General features: G+C 42.3%; 1 protein-coding gene across 1 annotated transcript in view; it reads left to right on the forward strand.

Moving 5' to 3' along the window:
- OTOA (otoancorin) overlaps nucleotides 1-21,309 on the forward strand; it is an 85,413-nt gene that overhangs the window by 57,169 nt on the left and 6,935 nt on the right. Inside the window, exons 22-25 of the mRNA XM_069570345.1 lie at nucleotides 5,737-5,866; nucleotides 9,488-9,675; nucleotides 11,509-11,664; nucleotides 21,071-21,213. Of these exons, the coding sequence (XP_069426446.1) occupies nucleotides 5,737-5,866; nucleotides 9,488-9,675; nucleotides 11,509-11,664; nucleotides 21,071-21,213 (617 nt within the window). The remainder of the gene's footprint in view (nucleotides 1-5,736; nucleotides 5,867-9,487; nucleotides 9,676-11,508; nucleotides 11,665-21,070; nucleotides 21,214-21,309) is intronic.

A 21,309-nucleotide genomic window follows, 5' to 3' on the forward strand; every position in this document is an offset into this window, starting at 1 on the left:
TCCACACACTTTCATTCTCTGTATGCACACATGTAAGATGTATGTTATCATACTCGCTCAGGGTACCTGAATACCTGGCATGTCACCCAAATTTAAGAACAGCAACATTCCGGTGTCCAGTCATGGTAAAATCTTCTCTTTGGGTGTCCAAACCTAGAGTCATAAGCAGCAGATGCATGTGTCTTGTAGGTTTATCTAACTTTTTAAAAAATCAATTTTCAAAATTGAAAAAGTTTTGTATCAACATAGTTAAAATCTCAGAAACACAATGTGTGATTAAAAAAAAAGTTGCAAAAAATACATACAGTAGGATACTAAGTAAATAAATACTAGTTAGATTAATTTTAAGCACATTCAAAATAATTCCATATGTAATAGAAGTTTAAAAGTGCATGAGAATGGTTAATTATCAAATACTGAATTTGCAGTGAGAGTTACTTCTGGGGAAGGAGGGAGGCCTAGGATGAGCTATCGGTTATATTTGTGATGTTTTACTTTTTAATCTGGGTTGTGAGCATGTGGATGTTTTGTTGTATTATTCTTTTTTGTTTTTGTTCTATTACTCAGTCGTGTCTGACTCTTTGTGACCCCATGAACTGCAGCATGCCAGGCTTCCTTTACCGTCTCCTGGAGTTTGCTCAAACTCATGCCCATTGAGTCGATGATGCCATCCAACCATCTCATCCTCTGTCATCCCCTTCTCCTCCTGCCTTCAATCTTTCCCAGCATCAGCTTTTTCCAGTGAGTTGGCTCTTCACATCAGATGACCAAGGTATTGGAGCTTCAGCTTCAGCATCAGTCCTTCCAGTGAATATTCAGGGTTGATTTCCTTTAGGATTGACTGGTTTGATCTCTTTGCTGTCCAAAGGACTCACGAGTCTTTTCCAACACCATAGTTCAAAAGCATCAATTTTTTGGTGCTTGGCCTTCTTAATGGTCCAACTCTCACATCCATACATGACTACTGAAAAAACCATAGCTTTGACTAGATGGACCTTTGTCAGCAAAGTAATGTCTCTGCTTTTTAATATGCTGTCTAGGTTTGTCATAGCTTTTCTTCCAATCAGCAAGTGTCTTTTAATTTCATGGCAGAAGTCACTGTCTGCAGTGATTTTGAAGCCCAAGAAAATAAAGTCTGTCACTGTTTCCATTTTTTTCCCCATGTATTTGCCATGAAGTGATGGGACTGGATGTCGTGATCTTCAGTTTTTGAATGTTGAGTTTTAAGCCAGCTTTTTCACTCTCTTTCACCTTCATCAAGAGGCTCTTTAGTTCCTCTTTGCTTTCTGCTATTAGTGTGGTATAATCTGCATATCTGAGGTTGTTGATATTTCTTGCAGCAGTCTTATTCTACTTTTAATTTTAATGACTGAAATGTTAATAGAACAAGAAATACATACTTGGGTTAGAAAAATCCCAAATACATCAAAGGCTACAGGATGTGAAGTTCCTGGCTCTGTGTTTCTGAGTCCCCAGCCTCTCCCATCAATGGTAGTTGCTCTTCCTAGATTCTTCTGCATCCTTTATGAAAGATCCTCCTCCTCCCTTTAAAAATACAAAATGGAAAATACTCTGCTGTGTAATCTCCTCTTAAAAGTTTATCTTAGAGCAGCCGCTCGTGACCTTAGCTGCATATGGGAACCCCTAGGGTACTAAAATGGACAGATACATGGCCCCACCCCAGACCAATGGTCTCAGAATCTCTAGGGTAGGGCCCGAGTGTCTGTGAATTTCCCAGGTGCTTCTAACCTACAGCCTGGACTGGGAACTCCTGGCTTAGACTGTGACTCTGATTCTGAAAATTAGAATAGAAGGAGGAAATACATGTAACCTGGGTGACTTTTGGGACACACGCAACTTCAGGGGAGAGTTTGATGAATTCTCTGGACTCTTGGACAGATTTACCAATAATATTCTGAGTCTTGAAAAAGTGTATCAGCTCTGGATAAGAAGTGACACCTTTCTTAGGGCAACTAGAAGCCCCCTCATTGCTAGTCTTTACCTCGAACTCAGAGAGAACTCTTTACTCCTCCTTTTATACATATATATTTTAATGCAAATTGAAAAACAGTACAACCCCCAAAGAGACAGGCATACATACATTTTTATAGATATTATCAGGCGGTAATGATGCACCATCTAATAGTCCCATAAAGAAATAAGTATACATAATTCCTACATCTTGGCTAGCATTAGGTATTGTCACTTATAATTCCTTACAATCTGATGGGTGAAAGCAATATATACTTGAACATGTATTGGATTAGCACTAAAGTTGGATATCATTTTATACGATTCTTTGTAGAGACTAGGTTAGTTGGGCTAGGAATTAAATTTATATGAGAAGCTGCTACAAGCACACCTCAGAGATATTGTGGGTTGGTTACTGACCACCACAATAAAGTCAGTATTGCAATAAATTGAGTCACATGAATTTTTCTTTTTTTTTTGGTTTCCAAGTGCATACGAAAGTTATGTTTACACCATACTATAGCGTGCAATAGTATTATGCCTCAAAAACAATGGAAATACATTAAATAAAAAATACTTTATTGCTAAAAATGCTAACTATCATCTAAGCGTTCAGTGAGTTGTTAATATTTTGTAGATAGAGACTCTTGTCTCAGTGTTGATGGCTGCTGACTGATCAGGGTGGTGGTTGCTGAAGACTGGGGTGACTGTTTTAATTTCCTAAGATAAGACAGCAACAAAGTTTGATGTGTCAATCGACTCTTCCTTTCACCAATGATTTCTCTGTAGCATTCAATGCTGTTTGATAGGATTTTACCCACAGTAGAACTGCTTTCAAAATTGAAATTAATCCTCTCAAACCTTGCTGTTGTTTTATCAACTAAGTTGTGATTCTATAATATTCTTAATCCTTTGTTGTCATTTCAATAATCTTCATCAGGAGTAGATTCCATCTCAAGAAACCACTTTTGTGCTCATCCATAAGAAGCAACTCCTTATCCATTAATGTTTCATCATGAGATAACAGCAATTCAGTCACATCTTTAGGCTCCACTTCTATTTCTAATTCTCTTGCTATTTTCACCACATCTGCAGTTACTTCCTCCACTGATGTCTTGAATGCCTCAAAGTCATCCATAAGGGTTGGAATCAACTTCTTCCAAATCCCTGTTAGTATTGATGTTTTGACCACTTTGCTTGAATCACAAGTGTTCTTAATGGCATCTAGAATAACCATCCTTTCCAGGAGGGGTTCAATTTATTTTCCCCAGATCCATCAGAGGAGTTATTACCTGTGGCAATCATAGTCTTAGGAAATGTATTTTTAAATAATAAGGCTTTAAAAATAATAATAATTTAATTGAATAATAAACATTTAAATAATAAGCCAAAAGTATTCCTTGATCTATGGGCTACAGAGTGGATGTTTTGTTAAGTATGAAAAAACATCAATCTCATTGCACATCTCCATCAGAACTCTTGAGTGCATTGTCAATGAACAGTAATATTTTGAAAGGAATCTCTTTTTCTGGGTAGTGGGTCTCAACAGTGGGCTCGAAATATTTAATAAGCCACACTGCACTCAGATGTGCTGACATCTAGGCTTTATTGTTCCATTTCCAGAGCGCAGAGAGAGTATATTTAGCATAATACTTAAGGACCCTAGGATTTTTGAAATGGTAAATGAGAACTGGCTTCAACTTAAAGTCACCAGCTGAATTAGCCACTAAAGAGAGAATCAGCTGGTCCTTTCAAGCTTTGAAGTCAGGCATTGACTTCTCTTCTCTAGCTATGTGCATCCTAGATGGTATCTTTTTCCAATATAAGGCTGTTTAGTATAGCCATCTTTGTTAATTAGCTTAGCTAGATCTTCTGGATAACTTAATGTGGCTTCTACATCTGCACTTGCTGCTTCTCTTGAAATTTTATGTTATAGATGAGAGAGTCACTTCCTAGGCAGGTTGATAAGAAGTCTAGGGGACCCTAAGGAGAGAGGGGTCTGGAATTCTCAAGGAGGAAGAAAGGACAAACTTTCTTTTCCCTCTACATTCCTTAGGATTATAGAACAATAATGTATCCCGCTTGAGGACAGTCTCTGGAAAAAACCTTCTGGCTAATCCTGTTATCTTAAAATGTAAATTATAGGAGTAGGTCTAGTGAGGTCTTTACAACCTCCAGATATTCTTTTGATTCACTGTAATAACTAATTATGAGTTTGAGTGAACTCTGGGAGTTGGTGATGGACAGGGAGGCCTGGCGTGCTGCGATTCATGGGGTTGCAAAGAGTCGGACATGACTGAGCGACTGAACTGAACTGAACTGAACTGAATAACTAATTAGAGAGTATATAACTCCATTGCTAACACCAGCAAGGGGGTACTCTCTCTGCCCCTTCTGATGCCTATGTCAGAAGCTTTCTCTATCTCCTTTATACTTTAATAAAACTTTATTACACAAAAGCTCTGAGTGATCAAGCCTCGTCCCAGATTGAATTCTTCTCTGGAGGCCAAGAATCCTGGCTTTTTTGCATGGTTCACCAACAACCTTTCATAGAGAAGAATTCTTTTCTTAAACCTCATGGATCAACTTCTGCTAGCTTCAGTCTTTTCCCCTGAAGCTTCATCACCTCTCTCAGCCTCTCAGTTCTTCATAGAATTCAAGGTTGGACTTTGCTCTGGATTAGTCTTTGGCTTAAAAGAATGTTGCGGTTGGTTTGATCTTCTATCCGGACCACTAAAGGGCTTTCCAGGTGGCGCTAGTGGTAAAGAGCCCACCTTCCACTGCAGGAGACATAAGAGAAGCAGGTTTGATCCTTGGGTCAGGAGGATTCCCTGAAGGATGGCATGGTGACCCACTCCAGCATTCTTGCCTGGAGAATCCCCGTGGACAGAGGAGTCTGGTGGACTATAGTCCATAGGGTTGCAAAGAGTCGGACACGACTGAATTGACTTCATGTACACACCAGACCACTAAAACTTTCCACATCAGCAATAAGACTGTTGTGGTTTCTTATCATCTGTGTGTTCACTAAGTAGGACTTTTTATTTGCTTCAAGAATTTTTCATTTGCGTGCACGATTTCATTTAACTGTTTGGTGCAAGAGGCCTAGCTTTCAGCTTGTCTCAGCTTTTGACATGCTTTCCTCACTAAGCTTAATCATTTCTAGGTTTTAAAGTGAGACTTATGACTCTTCCGTTCACTCTGACACTTAGAGGCCATCGTCAGGTTACTAACTGACCTGATTTCAGTATTGTTGTGTCTCAGAGAATAGGGAGGTGTGAGGAGAGGGAGAGAGATGGGAACAGCTCATTGGTAGAACAGTCAGAACACACACTACATTTATCAATCAAGGTCACTGTCTGATAAGGGTGTGGTTTGTGGTGCCCCAATTACAATAGTGACATCAAGGGTCATGGATCACAGATCACCATAACAAATATAGTAATGATGAAAAAGTGAGAAATATTGTGAAAATTACCAAAATGTGACACAGAGACTTGAAACGAACAAATGCTGTTGGCAAAATGGTGCTGATGGATTTGCTCATCACAGAGTTACCACAGACCTTCAACATGTAAAAATGCAGTACTGCAGTGCAATAAAATGAATGATGCATGGATGAAACGATGCATGTGTGTATAAAGAAAAAACAAAACAATGGAGGCAATGCAGCAGTGTTCCACTTTAAACTCTGATTTAAGTCTCTGTTTAATGTGCTTTAATTATTATTCATTCCTCGTCGGTCATCTTTTCTGCCCCATATAGTTTCCTGACATCCTGCAACAAACAGCTTCCAAGATGGCCGGGACTTTGCCCCCCAAAGAATTCCTCCAGACTGTCTTTGAATCTGTTCGGAACATCAGTGTGGAGAACCCCAGCTCTGACCCCAGTCCTGGTGAGTGTTTCTGGAGTATCTGAGTCTGTGCCTGGCAGCGGTGAAGGCTGATTTCCTGGCATCAAGCGGACTCCTTGTCCCAGGGACTGGATGCCGTGTCTGCAAAACAATGAATAGCAAAAATCCACAGGGCAAAAATTACATCTTTGTAAAGTGATTTGAAATCATATCTTGTTCTCCTCGGTTAGGCCAGTAAGTTTAATGGGTGAACATATGAAACAAACATTTCAGAATAATTGATTTAAGGGCCAAAATGTCTGTGTGACTGTGAATTGCTGTGCTGGGACCAGGCTGACTGGATTTGAATCCTGGGGCTGCTACTTGTGGACTGTGTGACTTTGGGTAAACTCTCTAACCTCTCTGTGCCTCAGGTTTCATCCTCTGTAAAATGAGGATAATGAAAGTCCCTCCCTCACTAGATTATTGTGAAGACTGGTGGGTTTAAACCTAGGAAAGTGAAAGTTGCTCAGTCGGGTCCGACTCTTTGCAACCCCATGGACTATACAGTCCATGGAATTCTCCAGGCCAGAATACTGGAGAGGGTATCTGTTCCCTTCTCCAGGGGATCTTCCCAGATCCCAGGGATCAAACCCAGATCTCCTACATTGCAGGTGGATTCTTTACCAGCTGAGCTACCAGGGAAGCCCCTTAAACATCCTATAAACCTATAAACATGTTCACAACAGTGCCTGGCACATAGGAAATGCTCAGTAAGTATTAGATATTAGTAAGTGTTATTGTACACTTATTAAGTGTAGACTTGCGCCCAGCAGGAGGAGACAAAGTTAACCAGACCAAAGAATAATTGTAATAATGATAGTTGACAATCCATGCTTACTTTGTTTCCTGCAGCAAATAATATTTGAGCACCAACTATGTGAACAAAATAGAAATCCCTGCCTTCATAGAGCTTATTTTCAAGTGGTGGCAGGGGCGGGGTGGGGGTGGGGGTGGGGTCGCTAGACAATAAATTGAAGGCATAAGTGAAATACGAAGTGTGTTGTGTGATAAATATCAAGAAGGAAAATTTGTTTGTTCTCTGTCTATGTCTTTATTCCTGCTTGCAAATAGGTTCTTCTGTACCATTTTTCTAGATCCCACACATGTGTGTTAACACATGATATTTGTTTTTCTCTTTTTCACTCTACACAACAGTCTCTGGGTCCATCTGTGTCTCTGCAAATGGCTCAATGTCATTCCTTTTTTATGGCTAATATTCCACTGTATATATGTGCTACATCTTCTTATCCATTCCTCTGCTGATGGACATGTAGGTTGCTTCCAAGAGGAAAGAGGGGCTAGGAAGAATTGAGAGATTGGGCTTGACATATATACACTCCTCTGTGTAAAATAGATAACTAATAAGAACCTACTGTGTAGCTCAGGGAACTCTGCTTGGTGCTCTGGGGTGACCTGAATGGGAAGGAAATCAAAAAAAGAGGGGAGATAAATATATATGGCAGACATACATCTCGGATTCATTTTGCTGTACAGCAGAAACTAACGCAACATTGTAAAACAACTATCTCCAATAAAATTTTTTTAAGAAGAAGGAAATTAAAGCAAGGACAGGAGTCAGAGAGTGTGGGGTGCAGGGTTGTAATCTGAAAGGAGATGGGCTAAGGAAGGTTTCACAAGGTGACATTTGAGGAAGGACTCAAGGGAGTTGGGAGCGGGGCCAGTGGACTTGTGAAGCTACGTCTGCAGACAGAGGAGTGGACAGGACTGGGGGAGGAAGGAGAAATGGAGGGCGGTGTGGCTGCCGTGGAGCCTTGTCTCCCTGTAAAGGAAGTCTTAAGGTGAGGGTTTCATGGGGCAGCAAGCCCAGCAGCATCACAGTCGGATTGATGCTCATCTTGGGTCCTCACCTCTGTCCTGTGGGGTGGGTGGTATGTTCCTCCCACTTTCTTGACAAAGGAAATGGAGTTTCAAGAGACTCAGAGATTTGGCCAAAGTCTCAGAGCTAGTAAATGGCAGCTCTTGGAATTGAATCCAAAGCAGGTGAAGATCACCACTAGCCCCCACGGCCCTCACGGCCCAACAGTCCAGCTGTCATAAGCTCCTCCTGTGCCCGTGGCGATGAGAAAGTAAGACTTTTCTCACCCGGGGAGGAGGCCCTTACCTCCAGTGCTTAGTTGGCGTTTTCTTTGGTTGGTTCTGGGTATTAATTTCTGCTGTGATTGTAGTAACTAATGGATTAGCAGAACTACTACTTGGTTTCACTTTGGTAAATTTTGTGTGTGTGTGTTGATTCATTCAACAAACATTTGCTGAATACCTACTATGTGCCAGGCCCTATTCTAAGCCCTGGAAGCACAGCAGTGATAAGCCCAAATCCCTGCTGCACTTTAAAACCATTCTTTTCTCCTCAATTCTGTACTTTTACTGGATCCTGCTTTCATTGGAAAGTGGGGCCAAGGGGGTCTGGGAGAGACAGGTCTTTTACATTCTACAAGTGGGCTGTGATAAAGATGTTTGAGCACCAGACCTGTATCTTCGACCTGGTCCAGTTTTGCCTCTTGATTGATGTCCAGTGAATTTCCACTGAAGATGCAGTGAGAGGGGTGTGGCCACAGGGCTCTTGAAATGTCCAGCCCTGGATGGTGCTGGCGAGTCTGTCAGTATCAGGGGTTGTCAGCTACTAAGACAGGAAATCCAGGACTCTTCTTAAGACAAGGGGCCTGGTTTCCTCTCAGACGGTGCACATCTGGGCCAGCTGAGACAGTATCTCATTTGTGTATTGGTGAGTAAATGGTTTGACTAGGTAAGGTTAAGCTTATTCAAAGACTGACGCAAATGGGTTTCTGCTGTTGCCAAGGAAAATGTAACAGACCCATTTCTATTCTCTCCTGGGATGGGAGGGCCACAGCCTCCACCAAGACTTTTATGGCAGGCAGGTCATCTTCCCTTTCCACACTTAGATAGGAGCACATCTTCCTCATAATTCTGGAAGCCCTAGCTCTAACTCTGGGTTGCAAACTCAAATGCATGGGGTGGCTATGACAGGTAGTGTAAGTAATAAAAATGGCTAACAGGTATTGAGTGCTTACTGTATACTTGGCTTTATATGTAATGATATGTTTCGTCCTCACAAAAATTCTGTAAGGTATTCAAAATTTTAATCCTCATTTTATAGACTGGGAGTATGAGGCACAGAGGGGTTAAATAGCTTTGGATTTGAATCTAAAGCCAGAGTGAACAGCTCCTACTGCCCAGTCAGAGTGATGCAAAGCTTCTACTGTGTGCACGCGGCTTTGTACAGAGTTAGTAAAACATAGCAGAAGTTTAATTCAAACTGGTCCCTGGGTGCCTGAGCTCAGCTTCTACCCTACACCGCTTCTCTTGGGTAAATCTGCTTGGAGAAGAACATTACTCACTTCAATAAAGAAGTAGACTCAGGGAATTCCCTGGCAGTCGAGTGGTTGGGACTCTGCACTTTCATTGCAGGGGGCCTGGGTTCGATCCCTAGTCAGGGAATGAAGATCCCACAGGCCTCACAGCCAAAAAAAAAAAAAAAAAGTTACTGCAACCAGTGATCACCGGGGGCGGGGGAGGAGGAAAGACTCACATTTACTGAAATTCTCTTTCCGCTGTTCCTTCTCCACATCATCCATTCCTCAGGTTGCCATGGCATCGTGGCTCCCTCTTCCGATGACATCATCAAGCTGGCCGAAGCCAATGCCTGCTGGGCCCCCGAGGACCTGCTCTGCCTGGAGGAGGACACGTTCCTCAGGAGTGTGGAGCTGCTGGGGGCCGTCAGGAGCTTCAGCCTGGCTCAGCTGAGGAAGCTGAAGGAGAAGGCAGTACAGGTGAAGCCCAAATCAGGGAGGAAGCCCTCACAGAGGGAGACCCAGCCCAGGGTCCCAGCCCTGCTGAGCACAGACCCATCTCATGGAGTCTGCACTTGGGTCATCTTGTTGGGATCTCACTGCGCCCGCTCCGAGCCAGAGCTGTGACCTGTGAGCCTGAGAGAGCCCTAGCTCCTCCCTCTCAGGACTCTGTAGAGGATGGGATGAGATGTCTTGGCATCTAAAGGGTGCTCCATAAATCAAATTTTGGGGATACCCTGGTGCCTCTGACGGAGGTGGTTTCCAGGAAGCATGCCTTTTCTTTCCCCACTGGAGAGCCCCACTGCTGCTTGCAGGAGGCTTTCTCAGAATCTGTTGCAAAGTCACCTGAGAACAAAGCAGAAAGGCATAAAAGGAGAACTCGAAGTAATTTGCCATCTTTATAAAGGTTCCCTTGAGTGGCTTGTTTCAGCTGTTAAGACTGTCCATGCACTATGTAGTTATGGTTGTGGAGTTAAGACATTAAATTCCTTGAAATGATACGTCTGTTTTGCATATAAGTAATCCAAGTTTATTGTAGACAAGTCAGAAAATAATAAAGAAGAAAATCAGTCAATCTTTTACCTGGAGATAACTGGGTGGCTCAAATGGTAAAAAATCCACCTGCAGTGCGGGAGACCTGGGTTTGATCCCTGGGTTGGGAAGATCCCCTGGAGAAGGGCATGGCTACCCACTCCAGTATTCTTGCCTGGAGAATTCCACGGACAGAGGAGGCTGGCGGGCTCCAGTCCATGGGGTTGGAAAGAGTCAGACACGAGAGACTACTGCTTTCACTTTCAAGCACTCTTAATATTTTGGTATGTTCACCCGAAGCTTCCCAGACTTCTGTGTATTGCATGTAAAATATATTTATATATTTCATACATGTATTTCATATACCTCACATATATATGTTACAAAAAATAGTATCATACTCACTAACTCTTCAATAGCTTCCTCTCCACACTAACAGTGTAGAGCACATATTATTATATATCAGAAATATAAATATATATCAGCATTTTAAATAGCTACATAATATCCTACTTTATGGTTGGCCTTTATTTATTTATCTAGTTGGTATACTTTAAGACTTTATTTTTTTTAATGCCTCAATATTTATACATATTTCTTTGGGCACTTGTCTTATTATTTACTTAGGCTAAATTCTCAGAGATGGAATATCTGAATCAAAGAGTATAAATGTTTTAAAAGGTTTTTATGCATGTAGCCAAATTTCCCTCTAAAAAGCATGTACCAATTTACATTCTTAACATCAACAAATGAGGGCATCCTTTATCCCATATTTTTCTGATACCATAAGTGATCATTCTTTTTACTCTTTGTCAGTTCGGTCAGCCTACTTACTATTCTTTGATTGTTGTTAACGTACATTTCTTTAATATGACTGAGACAACTTTTCTCATATGTTTGTTTCTTCTTTTGTGAATTTCCTATTCATGTTTTTTGTCTGTTTAAAAAAATATAGTCATCATTTTCTTATTGATTTGTTTGAGAACTTTATATATTAAAGAAATTTACCCCATGTCAGTTTCAAATACAGTCAGTAAAAGTGAAAGTGAAAGTTGCTCAATCGTGTCCGACTCTTTGAGACCCCACGGACTATACAGCCCACGGAACTCTCCAGGCCAGAATACTAGAGTGGGTAGCCTTTCCCTTCTCCAGGGCATCTTCCCCACTCAGGAATTGAACCGGGGTTTCTTGCACTGCAGGTGGATTCTTTACCAACTGAGCTATCAGGGAAGCCACAGTCAGTAGAGGTCAGTCTAATCTGGCTTTTTTTTCCACCTGAAGGTTTGGGACAGGCCTTCTCACTGGAGAGACTACCATATTGTTTCCCTGGGGCGCATTGCCCTGGCTCTTAATGAGAGTGAGCTGGAGCAGCTGGATCTCAGCTCCATCGATACCGTGGCTTCCCTCAGCCAGCAGACAGAGTGGACCCCAAGGCAGGTAAGTAGACATGCTGGATCTCTTAAATATTCGATTTCTGTCTTAATAGTGTGTATATTTTCCTTTACATCCTAGAGCATACTTAGCATAGTCATTATAGCAGCTTTAAAAGTCTTTGCTGCTGGGGACTTCCCTGGTGGTCCAGTGGTTAAGACTTTACTTTCAATGCATGAAATGTGGGTTCAGTCCCTGGCCAGGGGGCTAAGATCCTGTATGCCTAATAGGAAAAAACAAAAAAAAAAAACAAAACATGAAACAGAAACAATATTGTAACAAATTCAATAAAGACTTAAAAAATAGCTGTAAAAAAATGAAAGTCCTTGCTTCTAATTTCATCATCATTGTCATTCCTATTTATTTATTTTCGCTGCACTGGATCTTCACTGCCGCTCATGGGCTTTCTCTAGTTGGGGGGGGGGGGCGCTACTCTTTCCCGTGGCTTCTCTTGTTGCGGAACATGGGCTCTAAGCTCTTGGACTTAAGTAGTTGGGGTGCACGGGCTTAGTTACTTCTAGGCATATGGGGATCTTGCCAACGTAGGGCTCAAACCCATGTCCCCTGCATTGGCAGGGAGATTCTTAACCACTGGACAACCAGGGAAGTTCATCATTGTCTTTTTGTTAGCTAATTTCCCCCCTAATTATGGTCATATTTTCTTATTTGTAAGTCTAAACATTTTAATGGGCTAATGGGCATTGTGAGTTTTACATCTTTGACCACTCAGTTTAGTTGTTCTCCTTTGAAAAGTACTAGGCTTTGTTCTGGCACACACTTCAGTTACCTTCAGATCAGTCTGATGATTTTGAGGCTTCCCTTTGAGCATTATAAGGGTGAATCTAGAGTGAGCGTCCAGCCCAGCATTTCTCATGATGTACTCTGCATATAAGTGAAATAAGCAGGGTGACAATATACAGCCTTGATGCACTCCTTTTCCTATTTGGAACTAGTCGGTTGTTCCATGTCCAGTTCTAACTGTTGCCTCCTGACCTGCATACAGGTTTCTCAAGAGACAGGTCAGGTGGTCTGGTATTCCCATCTCTTGAAGAATTTTCCACAGTTTATTGTAATCCACACAGTCAAAGGCTTTGGCATAGTCAATAAAGCAGAAATAGATGTTTTTCTGGAACTCTCTTGCTTTTTCGATGATCCAGCAGATGTTGGCAATTTGATCTTTGGTTCCTCTGCCTTTTCTAAAACCAGCTTGAACATCTGGAAGTTTATGGTTCACGTATTGCTGAAGCCTGGCTTGGAGAATTTTGAGCATTACTTTGCTAGCGTGTGAGATGAGTGCAATTGTGCGGTAGTCTGAGCATTCTTTGGCATCGCCTTTCTTTGGGATTGGAATGAAAACTGACCTTTTCCAGTCCTGTGGCCACTGCTGAGTTTTCCAAATTTGCTGGCATATTGAGTGCAGCACTTGTGGCCACAGCAATCAGAGCAGAAAAAGAAATAAAAGGAATCCAAATTGGAAAAGAAGAAGTAAAACTCACTGTTTGCAGATGACATGATCCTCTACATAGAAAACCCTAAAGACTCCACCAGAAAATTCCTAGAGCTAATCAATGAATATAGTAAAGTTGCAGGATATAAAATCAACACACAGAAATCCCTTGCATTCCTATACACTGATAATGAGAAAATAGAAAGAGAAATTAAGGAAACAATTCCATTCACCATTGCAATGAAAAGAATAAAATACTTAGGAATATATCTACCTAAAGAAACTAAAGACCGATATATAGAAATCTATAAAATACTGGTGAAAGAAATAAAGAAAAAAAGGATTTGAAATAGCTCAACTGGAATTCCATCACCTCCACTAGCTTTGTTCATAGTGACTCTTTCTAAGGCCCACTTTATTTCACAGAAACACAAGCTGGAATCAAGATTGGCGAGAGAAATATCAATAACCTCAGATATGCAGACGACACCACCCTTATGGCAGAAAGTGAAGAGGAACTAAAAAGCCTCTTGATGAAAGTGAAGGAAGAGAGTGAAAAAGTTGGTTTAAAGCTCAACATTCAGAAAACTAAGATCATGGCAATTGGTCCCATCACTTCATGGGAAGTAGATGGGGAAACAGTGGAAATACTGTCAGACTTTATTTTTTGGGGCTCCAAAATCACTGCAGATGTTGATTGCAGCCATGAAATTAAAAGATGCTTACTCCTTAGAAGGAAAGTTATGACCAATCTACACAGTATATTTAAAAGCGGAGACATTACTTTGCCGACAAAGGTCCTTCTAGTCAAGGCTATGGTTTTTCCAGTGGTCATGTATGGATATGAGAGTTGGATGGTGAAGAAAGCTGAGCGCCAAAGAATTGATGTTTTTGAACTGTGGTGTTGGAGAAGACTCTTGAGAGTCCCTTGGACTGCAAGGAGGTCCAACCAGTCCATCCTAAAGGAGATCATTCCTGGGTGTTCATTGGAAGGATTGATGTTGAAGCTGAAACTCCAATACTCTGGCCACCTCATGAGAAGAGTTGACACATTAGAAAAGACCCTGATGCTGGGAGGGATTGGGGGCAGGAGGAGAAGGGGACGACAGAGGATAAGTTGGCTGGATGGCATCAATGACTTCATGGACATGGGTTTGAGTAAACTCCAGGAGTTGGTGATGGACAGGGAGGCTTGGTATGCTACAGTTCATGGGGTTGCAAAGAGTCGGACATGACTGAGCGACTGAACTGAACTGAGAGTGAGCTTTATTCAGTGGTTAATTTATCCCCATCACTGAGACGTGATTCTTCTGAGGACTCCATCCAATGCTCTGTGTAGTTCAAGATCTCTTCTCTAGGGCTGGTGGGAATATGAACTCTTCCCAGCTCCGTGTGAGCTCTGAGAATTGCTTGGCCTCCTGCTTTCTGATGCCTTTTTGATATTTATGTGGACTTCCATTCCTTGCGTGTGATAGTGCTCAGCCTGACTTGATAAAAACCTCTCTGTAGATGTCTGGACCCCTTCCCCTCTCTGTGCAATTTCTTCCTCCCCAATACATCACCTGACATATTATAGGATCTCTGGCCTCTCTGGACTTGAATCTCTGTATCCTCAATGCAGCCTGACCACTGGGCTTTTTTGGGTTCCCTTTCCCGCTCCATAGCCTGGAACCTGACTCTGGGCAGACAGTAAGGGCAATTGTGGGGTTCACCTGATTTGTTTTCCTTCTTTGAGCATTATAGGCTTGTGCTTTCTGTTGTCCATTGTCTAAGTAGAGTCATTTCATTGACTTTTTTTCAGTTTATGGTGAGAGGGCGATTCCTGTGTCAGTGAATCCTTCATGGGCAAAAGAAGAACTTCTGCCCAGAAAATGTTTCTGTTGGGTAGGAAGTTAATCCACTGTATTGCTGAACAGGGTGTCTTAGCTGCTCTGTGTTCACTTGGTTCTCAGGCGGCCCTCCCCTCAGCTGTCATTTTCAGCACTAGGCTTGCGTATCATGTAATTAGCAACCCCAGAAAAAAGCGCTTCTTTCTCATTAATTTTTGAAACAGCCTCAGCATTGAGTCCAATCATGTAATTGCCCAGTCCTAAACAATCTGGTCAGAAGTAGAATATGTGGGTTGGCTTGACACACATCAGAGAGTAGAATCCATCTCATCAAGACCATCTGAACTGAGAATGGGGAACACATGTGCGATAGGCTATGTGATGACCCCCAAAGATGTCTACTTCCTCATCGCTGGAACCCATGAATAGGTTCCTTTATGTGACAAAAGGAACTTTGCTGATGTGATTAGGTTAAGAATCTTGCAGTGGGAGATTATCCTGGTGGGCCCAACATAATCACAGGGGTCCCCAGTGATGGAGGTGGGGGCAGGAGGGACCCAGATACAGAGGGCAATGTGACAGGGGGAGGGGGAGGCAGGGGGACACACTGAGAGATTTGAAGGTGCAGTGCTGCTGGGTTTGAAGATCGAAGACGGGGCTCTGAGTCAAGGACTTCAGGCAGCCTCCAGAAGCTAAAACAGTCAAGGAAATGAATGCAATCTAGAGTCTCAAAAGGAACACATCCTGATGACCCATTTTAGGACTTCAGATCCCCAGAACTATAATAGAATATATCCGTGTCATTTCAGGCCACAGAGTTTGTAGTAATCTGTTATAGCAGCAAAAGGAAACGAATACAGGTGGTTCACAAAGGGAAAAGCATCAAGGGGAGCATGGATACTAGGCAGGCAAAACCAAGGCATGTCCCCTACTCTCATGAGCTTCTTGCAATCAGGATTGCCGTGTCACATGACTGAGTGGCAACATTCAAATAGAACACGGGGTGAATTGTGCCCCGCTGGAGCTGGGCAACATGGAGGCCCTGGCCCTAAAGGTGAAGTAAGTTAATACATGTTAAATATGTGAACAATGGGCTTGCCTGCTGGCTCAGACATTAAGAATCCGCCTGCAATGCGGGAGAACTGGGTTTGATCCTTGGGTTGGGAAGATCTGCTGGAGAAGAGAATGGCTACCCATTCCAGTATTCTGGCCTGGAGAATTCCATGGACAGAGGAGCCTGGTGGGCTACAGTCCATGGGGTCGCAAAGAGTCGGATACGACTGAGCGCCTTTCATTTTCACTGTGAACAATGCCTGGCACCTCGTAGTCCAAGAAATTAGTTGTTTTCATTGTTGCCATCAGTATATTGTCATCATCACACCCCCTCTTTCTGGCAGTTTAACACTTGCCTCGTTTGCAAGATGAGAGGGTGGGCCCTCCCCCTGGCCCACCAGTCTGCACTTCCTGCCGCTCTGACATTCTATAATCCTGGGGTTCTGTGACTCTAAAACTGGTTTTGACTGACTTAAGAAGTGCCGCATCACACTTCCAATATTAAAATCATTCTATTTGCAGTCTGGGAGAAAACAGGAAAATATCTCCAAGTTAGAAACTACAGTATCTCTGTCCCTTTGTACCAATTTTCAATTCCCATGGATGGCAGTGAGATTTATCAATATGTTTGAAGGGGATATGAAAACCTAACATTTGCATATATCATTTGCAGTCAGTTCCTCAACTTTAGCTCCCAATCAAACCCTTAAATGCATGTTTCTAGATTAATAGTCAGACCTGGTGGAACTGCATTAACAGATAGTTCAGCTTAAAAACCAATATAAAGGAAAAAAACTATTATAGAAGCCAGAGGGATGAACAGAGAGATTGAAATCTTACAGCTATTCACTTTTGGCGGTTAATATTGCCTAAAAGTGTTGGTATTAATTGTCTTGGAATCATTACAGATACACTGGCCCAGTCATTCAAGGAAATATATTTTGGCTTATCATCTTGCAGGCTGAGCTTGCATTTTCCAGGTTCCAGTGGCAAAACAATTTAATATCGCATCTTCAAAGTAATTTTATTTGAATTGTATTTTTGCACTTTCATTTTAAAATGGGCATGCCTGATAGTCGGGGAGCACAGACTGCTATGAGTCAACAAGTGAAACCGGATTATGAAGACTTAATAAGAAAAGTTCAAAAGCCAACGTGAATCTCTACCTCTCCTTCATCCCCAAACATCTTCACTGGCTTAGAGTAGAGGCTCTGGAGTCAGACTGCCTGGGTTGTAATCCTAGAACCAGTCATTCAAGCCATCTTGGCATACTTGGCATTACCTTGGCATCTTGGCTTAACCTTGGCATAGTTACTTAACCTCTCTGTGCCTCAGTTTCTGCATCTGTGAAATAGAGATAATATTAATATTTACTTCCTAGGGTTGTGGGGATTAGGAAAGATAGTATGTGTAAATGGTCAAAAGAGTGTTGGCATACAGTAGGCATTCAATAAATATTACCTGTTATTATTTGGGATGCACATTTCCATTCAGTCAAGGACATTTAAATCTAAGCACAGTATTAACTGAAATTCCCTTATAGCACCTGTGAGCTTTGTAATCATTAAGGGAAACTTCATGAAGACATTGATCAATCTGATTTGCAGAAATGTAGGAAATCTCTCTGAAGCCAATCCATCATGTGAGAAGCAGTAATTCAATGTCATTTCAAACGAATATATATTGCCTATGCTGCTGCTGCTGCTAAGTCACTTCAGTCGTGTCAGACTCTGTGCGACCCCATGGACTGCAGCCTACCGGGTTCCTCCGTCCATGGGATTTTCCAGGCAAGAGTACTGGAGTGAGTTGCCATTGCCTTCTCCTATATATTGCCTATGGCTTCTGTAAATCACTTACTTAGATGTTCATCCATTCATTCATTGAAAAAGTACTTATTATTCAGAATGTACCTTACTGTGGGCTACGCATTGTGCCAGGTACTGGGAATATGGTAGTGAACTAGCTGGGTAGGGTTTTCATCTTTGGAGATGCTGCTTGGTGATACAGACAAAAAGTTGAGCAATCAAGAGGAAACATTTAACAAATTTTGATAAGGGATAAGCAGAAGATGGACAAGGTTCTCATGGAAATAGTAGGGAGGGAAGCTACTTGGGATGGGAGAATCCAGGAAATCTTCCCTGAGCAGGAAGCATTTAAACAGACCTGAAGGATAGAAAGGCAACAGCTGCGTTAAAAAGTGGAATCCCATTGCAATGTTTCACCATGTTCGCCAACATTTTCTCTTAACACTAGAGTGATCCATATTGTGTGACAGGCTGGACTGACATTAAAGGGAGATGGGAAGATTCACTGTGACTCTTCCACTTCCACTCAGGAGATGTTCGTCCTTGGATGTCCCCTCCCTACCTTTGCCTTGTGAGCGCTGGTCCTTCTGTAATCTTTATAATCTGTCTCCATGATCCCTGACAATCCACATTATTATGCAGCTCATCTTCGGGGGATTGACTTGGGTTCTTCCTATAGTCCAACATAGGCAGATGAAATTAACCAGGATCCATCCAGTTACAAGTGACAGAAAACCCAACTCAAAGAGACTTGAGCAAGAAGGGAGTTTGTTAGCCCAATAAAAAATAAATGGAAGATCTAAATAGACAGTGCTTCAAAGAAGACATACACAAGGCCAAAAAGCACATGAAAAGATGCTCAACATCACTAATTATTAGAAAAATGCAAATCAAAGCTACAGTGAGGTATCACCTGACATTGGTCAAAAAATCTACAAACAATAAATGCTGGAGAGGGTGTGGAAAAAAGGGGACTCTCCTACCCTGTTGGTGGAAATGTAAATTGGTGCATTATAGAGAACAGTATGGAGATTCATTAAAAAATGAAATATGAATTTCCATATGATCCAGCAATCCCACTCCTGGGCATACGTCCAGAGAAAACCATAATTCAAAAAGATACATGCACCCCAGTGTTCGTTGCAGCACTATTTACAATAGCCGAGACAAGGAAGCAACCTAAATGTCCATGGACAGAGGAATGGATAAAGAAGATGTGGTACACATATATAATGGAATACTACTCAGCCATAGGAGACGGCGATGGCACCCCACTCCGGTACTCTTGCCTGAAACATCCCATGGGCGGAGGAGCCTGGTGGGCTGCGGTCCATGGGGTCGCTGAGGTTCAGACACGACTGACAGACTTCACTGTCACTTTTCACATTCATGCATTGGATAAGGAAATGGCAACCCACTCCAGTGTTCTTGCCTGGAGAATCCCAGGGATGGGGGAGCCTGGTGGGCTGCTGTCTATGGGCTCGCACAGAGTCGGACACGACTGAAGTGACTTAGCAGCAGCAGCAGCAGCACTCAGCCATAAAAAGAGTGAAGTAATGCCAAAATATCATATGATATCGCTTATATGTGGAATCTAAAAAAATGGTGTAAATGAAAGCACATTTACACAATAGAGTCACAGATGCAGAAAACAACTATGGTTACCAGGCGGAAAGAGGAGGAGGGATGAATTGCGAGACTGGGCTTGACATATACACGCTACCATATATAAAATTGATAACTGAAAGGAATTACCATAGGGAGTCTCTCAGGGCTCAGATGGTAGAGAACCTGTCTGCAACGCAGGGGACCTGTGTTCGATCCTTGGGTGGGGAATATCCCTTTAAGAAGAGAATGGCCCATTCCAGTATTCTTGCTTGGAGATTCCCATGGACAGAGGAGCCTGGTGGGCTGTAGTTCATGGGGTCACAACGAATCTGACATGGCAGAGTGACTAATACTCACTTTTCACTAAGGACTTACTGTGTAGCACAGGGAACTCTGCTCAATGCTCTGTAAAGACGTATATGGGAAAAGAATCTAAAAAAGAGCGGCGATATGTATATATGTGTGTATATATGTGTATGTGTGTGTGTGTGTGTGTGTATAACTGATTCACTTTGCTGTGCACCTGAAACTAACACAGTGTTGTAAATCCACTATACTCCAATACAAATTTTTATAAAAGAATGGAGTTTATTGACTCCTATCACAGAGGAGGTCAGGAGTGGAATCAAAGCATGGCTGGATCCAGGGGCTTCAACCCTGTTGTCAGGACTGTCTCTCACCATTTTTGACCCTCCTTTCTTCTGCGTTGGCTTTGTTCAGAGGCAGTTTCTTTCCATGTGGAGAGTTCTAGCAGATTCAGGTGTTTGTCTTCCAAGGTCCAGTCCAGAGTAAAGAAAGCTCAGTTCTTCTAATTGCTCCAGCCAAAGTCCTGGTTGGTTTTGTCTGGGTCATATCCCCAGTCTAGAACCAATCACGACAGTCAGGCTAAGAGGCATTCTGACTGGCCAGGAACACTCCTGGAACTCAGAATGCAGTTAGCTCCAATTGGACCACATGAAGTAAGAGTGTGGGAAGGCTGGCTCACCAAGGAAAGTCATGAACAATGAATAGCCACTATGTTAAATTAAGGGGACCCTACACTACACATCAGCCCCTAAAAGCAAAGCTAATTGGGAAGGTTCCCGTGTGGTTTTAAATGCCAGAGCATTTAATGTTCTACCCTCTGGAGCTGAAGAGTGAGAGGCAAACGTATTTCAGGGTAGATTTCACGGAGGTAACATCTGACTTGAACTCCCAAATAAAAGGATGGATTTTTAACAGTTGGGAATGTAGGAAGGGCATTTCAGATTGAGGCACTGACTTGAGTAAAGGTGTAAAGGCAGAAAATTACAAGGTTTTATTGGAAAATTGTGAAAACATACACTGAAAAAGTTTGGATCCTAATGCAGAAGAACTTAAATGACCAAACTATCTGAAAGTCATGAATGATGAGGGGAATAAGCCAGCAGACCAGACCCAAGGTACCGGTGTCTTTAATGTTGAAGGGTACAAGAACTTCATGGCCTTTATAGATCAGGGGACACACTCAGTAGAAGAGGCACCATCGGGAGGTTAAACTGGATGAGTGGCTAGGATGGTTTGGAATGGGTAATGTGTCCAGAGGAGAAGCGTGAGCAATCAGTCAGGAGGCTGGCTCCATTATCCCCTTGGATCTTGGGGTCTTGATCATCCCTGCATGGTTCATTTCTTGTCCTTCCACATTTTTATAGGCTAAATCCATTCTGCAAGGGTTTCTGGAGGATTCAGGCTATAGGGTCCAGGATCTGAAGAGCTTCCACTTGGTAGGACTTGGTGCAGCCCTGTGTGCCATGAACATCACTGAAATCTCACTTATAAAGATCTTGGAATTCAGGTAACCAAAATACTAGTGCACAGAGGGGCAAATGATTGATTTGTTGGTTCATTCATTCATTCATTTATGCATCAAGGTGCTCTCTGCTTCCTGCTG

This window comes from Ovis canadensis, chromosome 24 (genome assembly GCF_042477335.2).
Source record: "Ovis canadensis isolate MfBH-ARS-UI-01 breed Bighorn chromosome 24, ARS-UI_OviCan_v2, whole genome shotgun sequence".
Classification (NCBI taxonomy): Eukaryota; Metazoa; Chordata; class Mammalia; order Artiodactyla; family Bovidae; genus Ovis; species Ovis canadensis.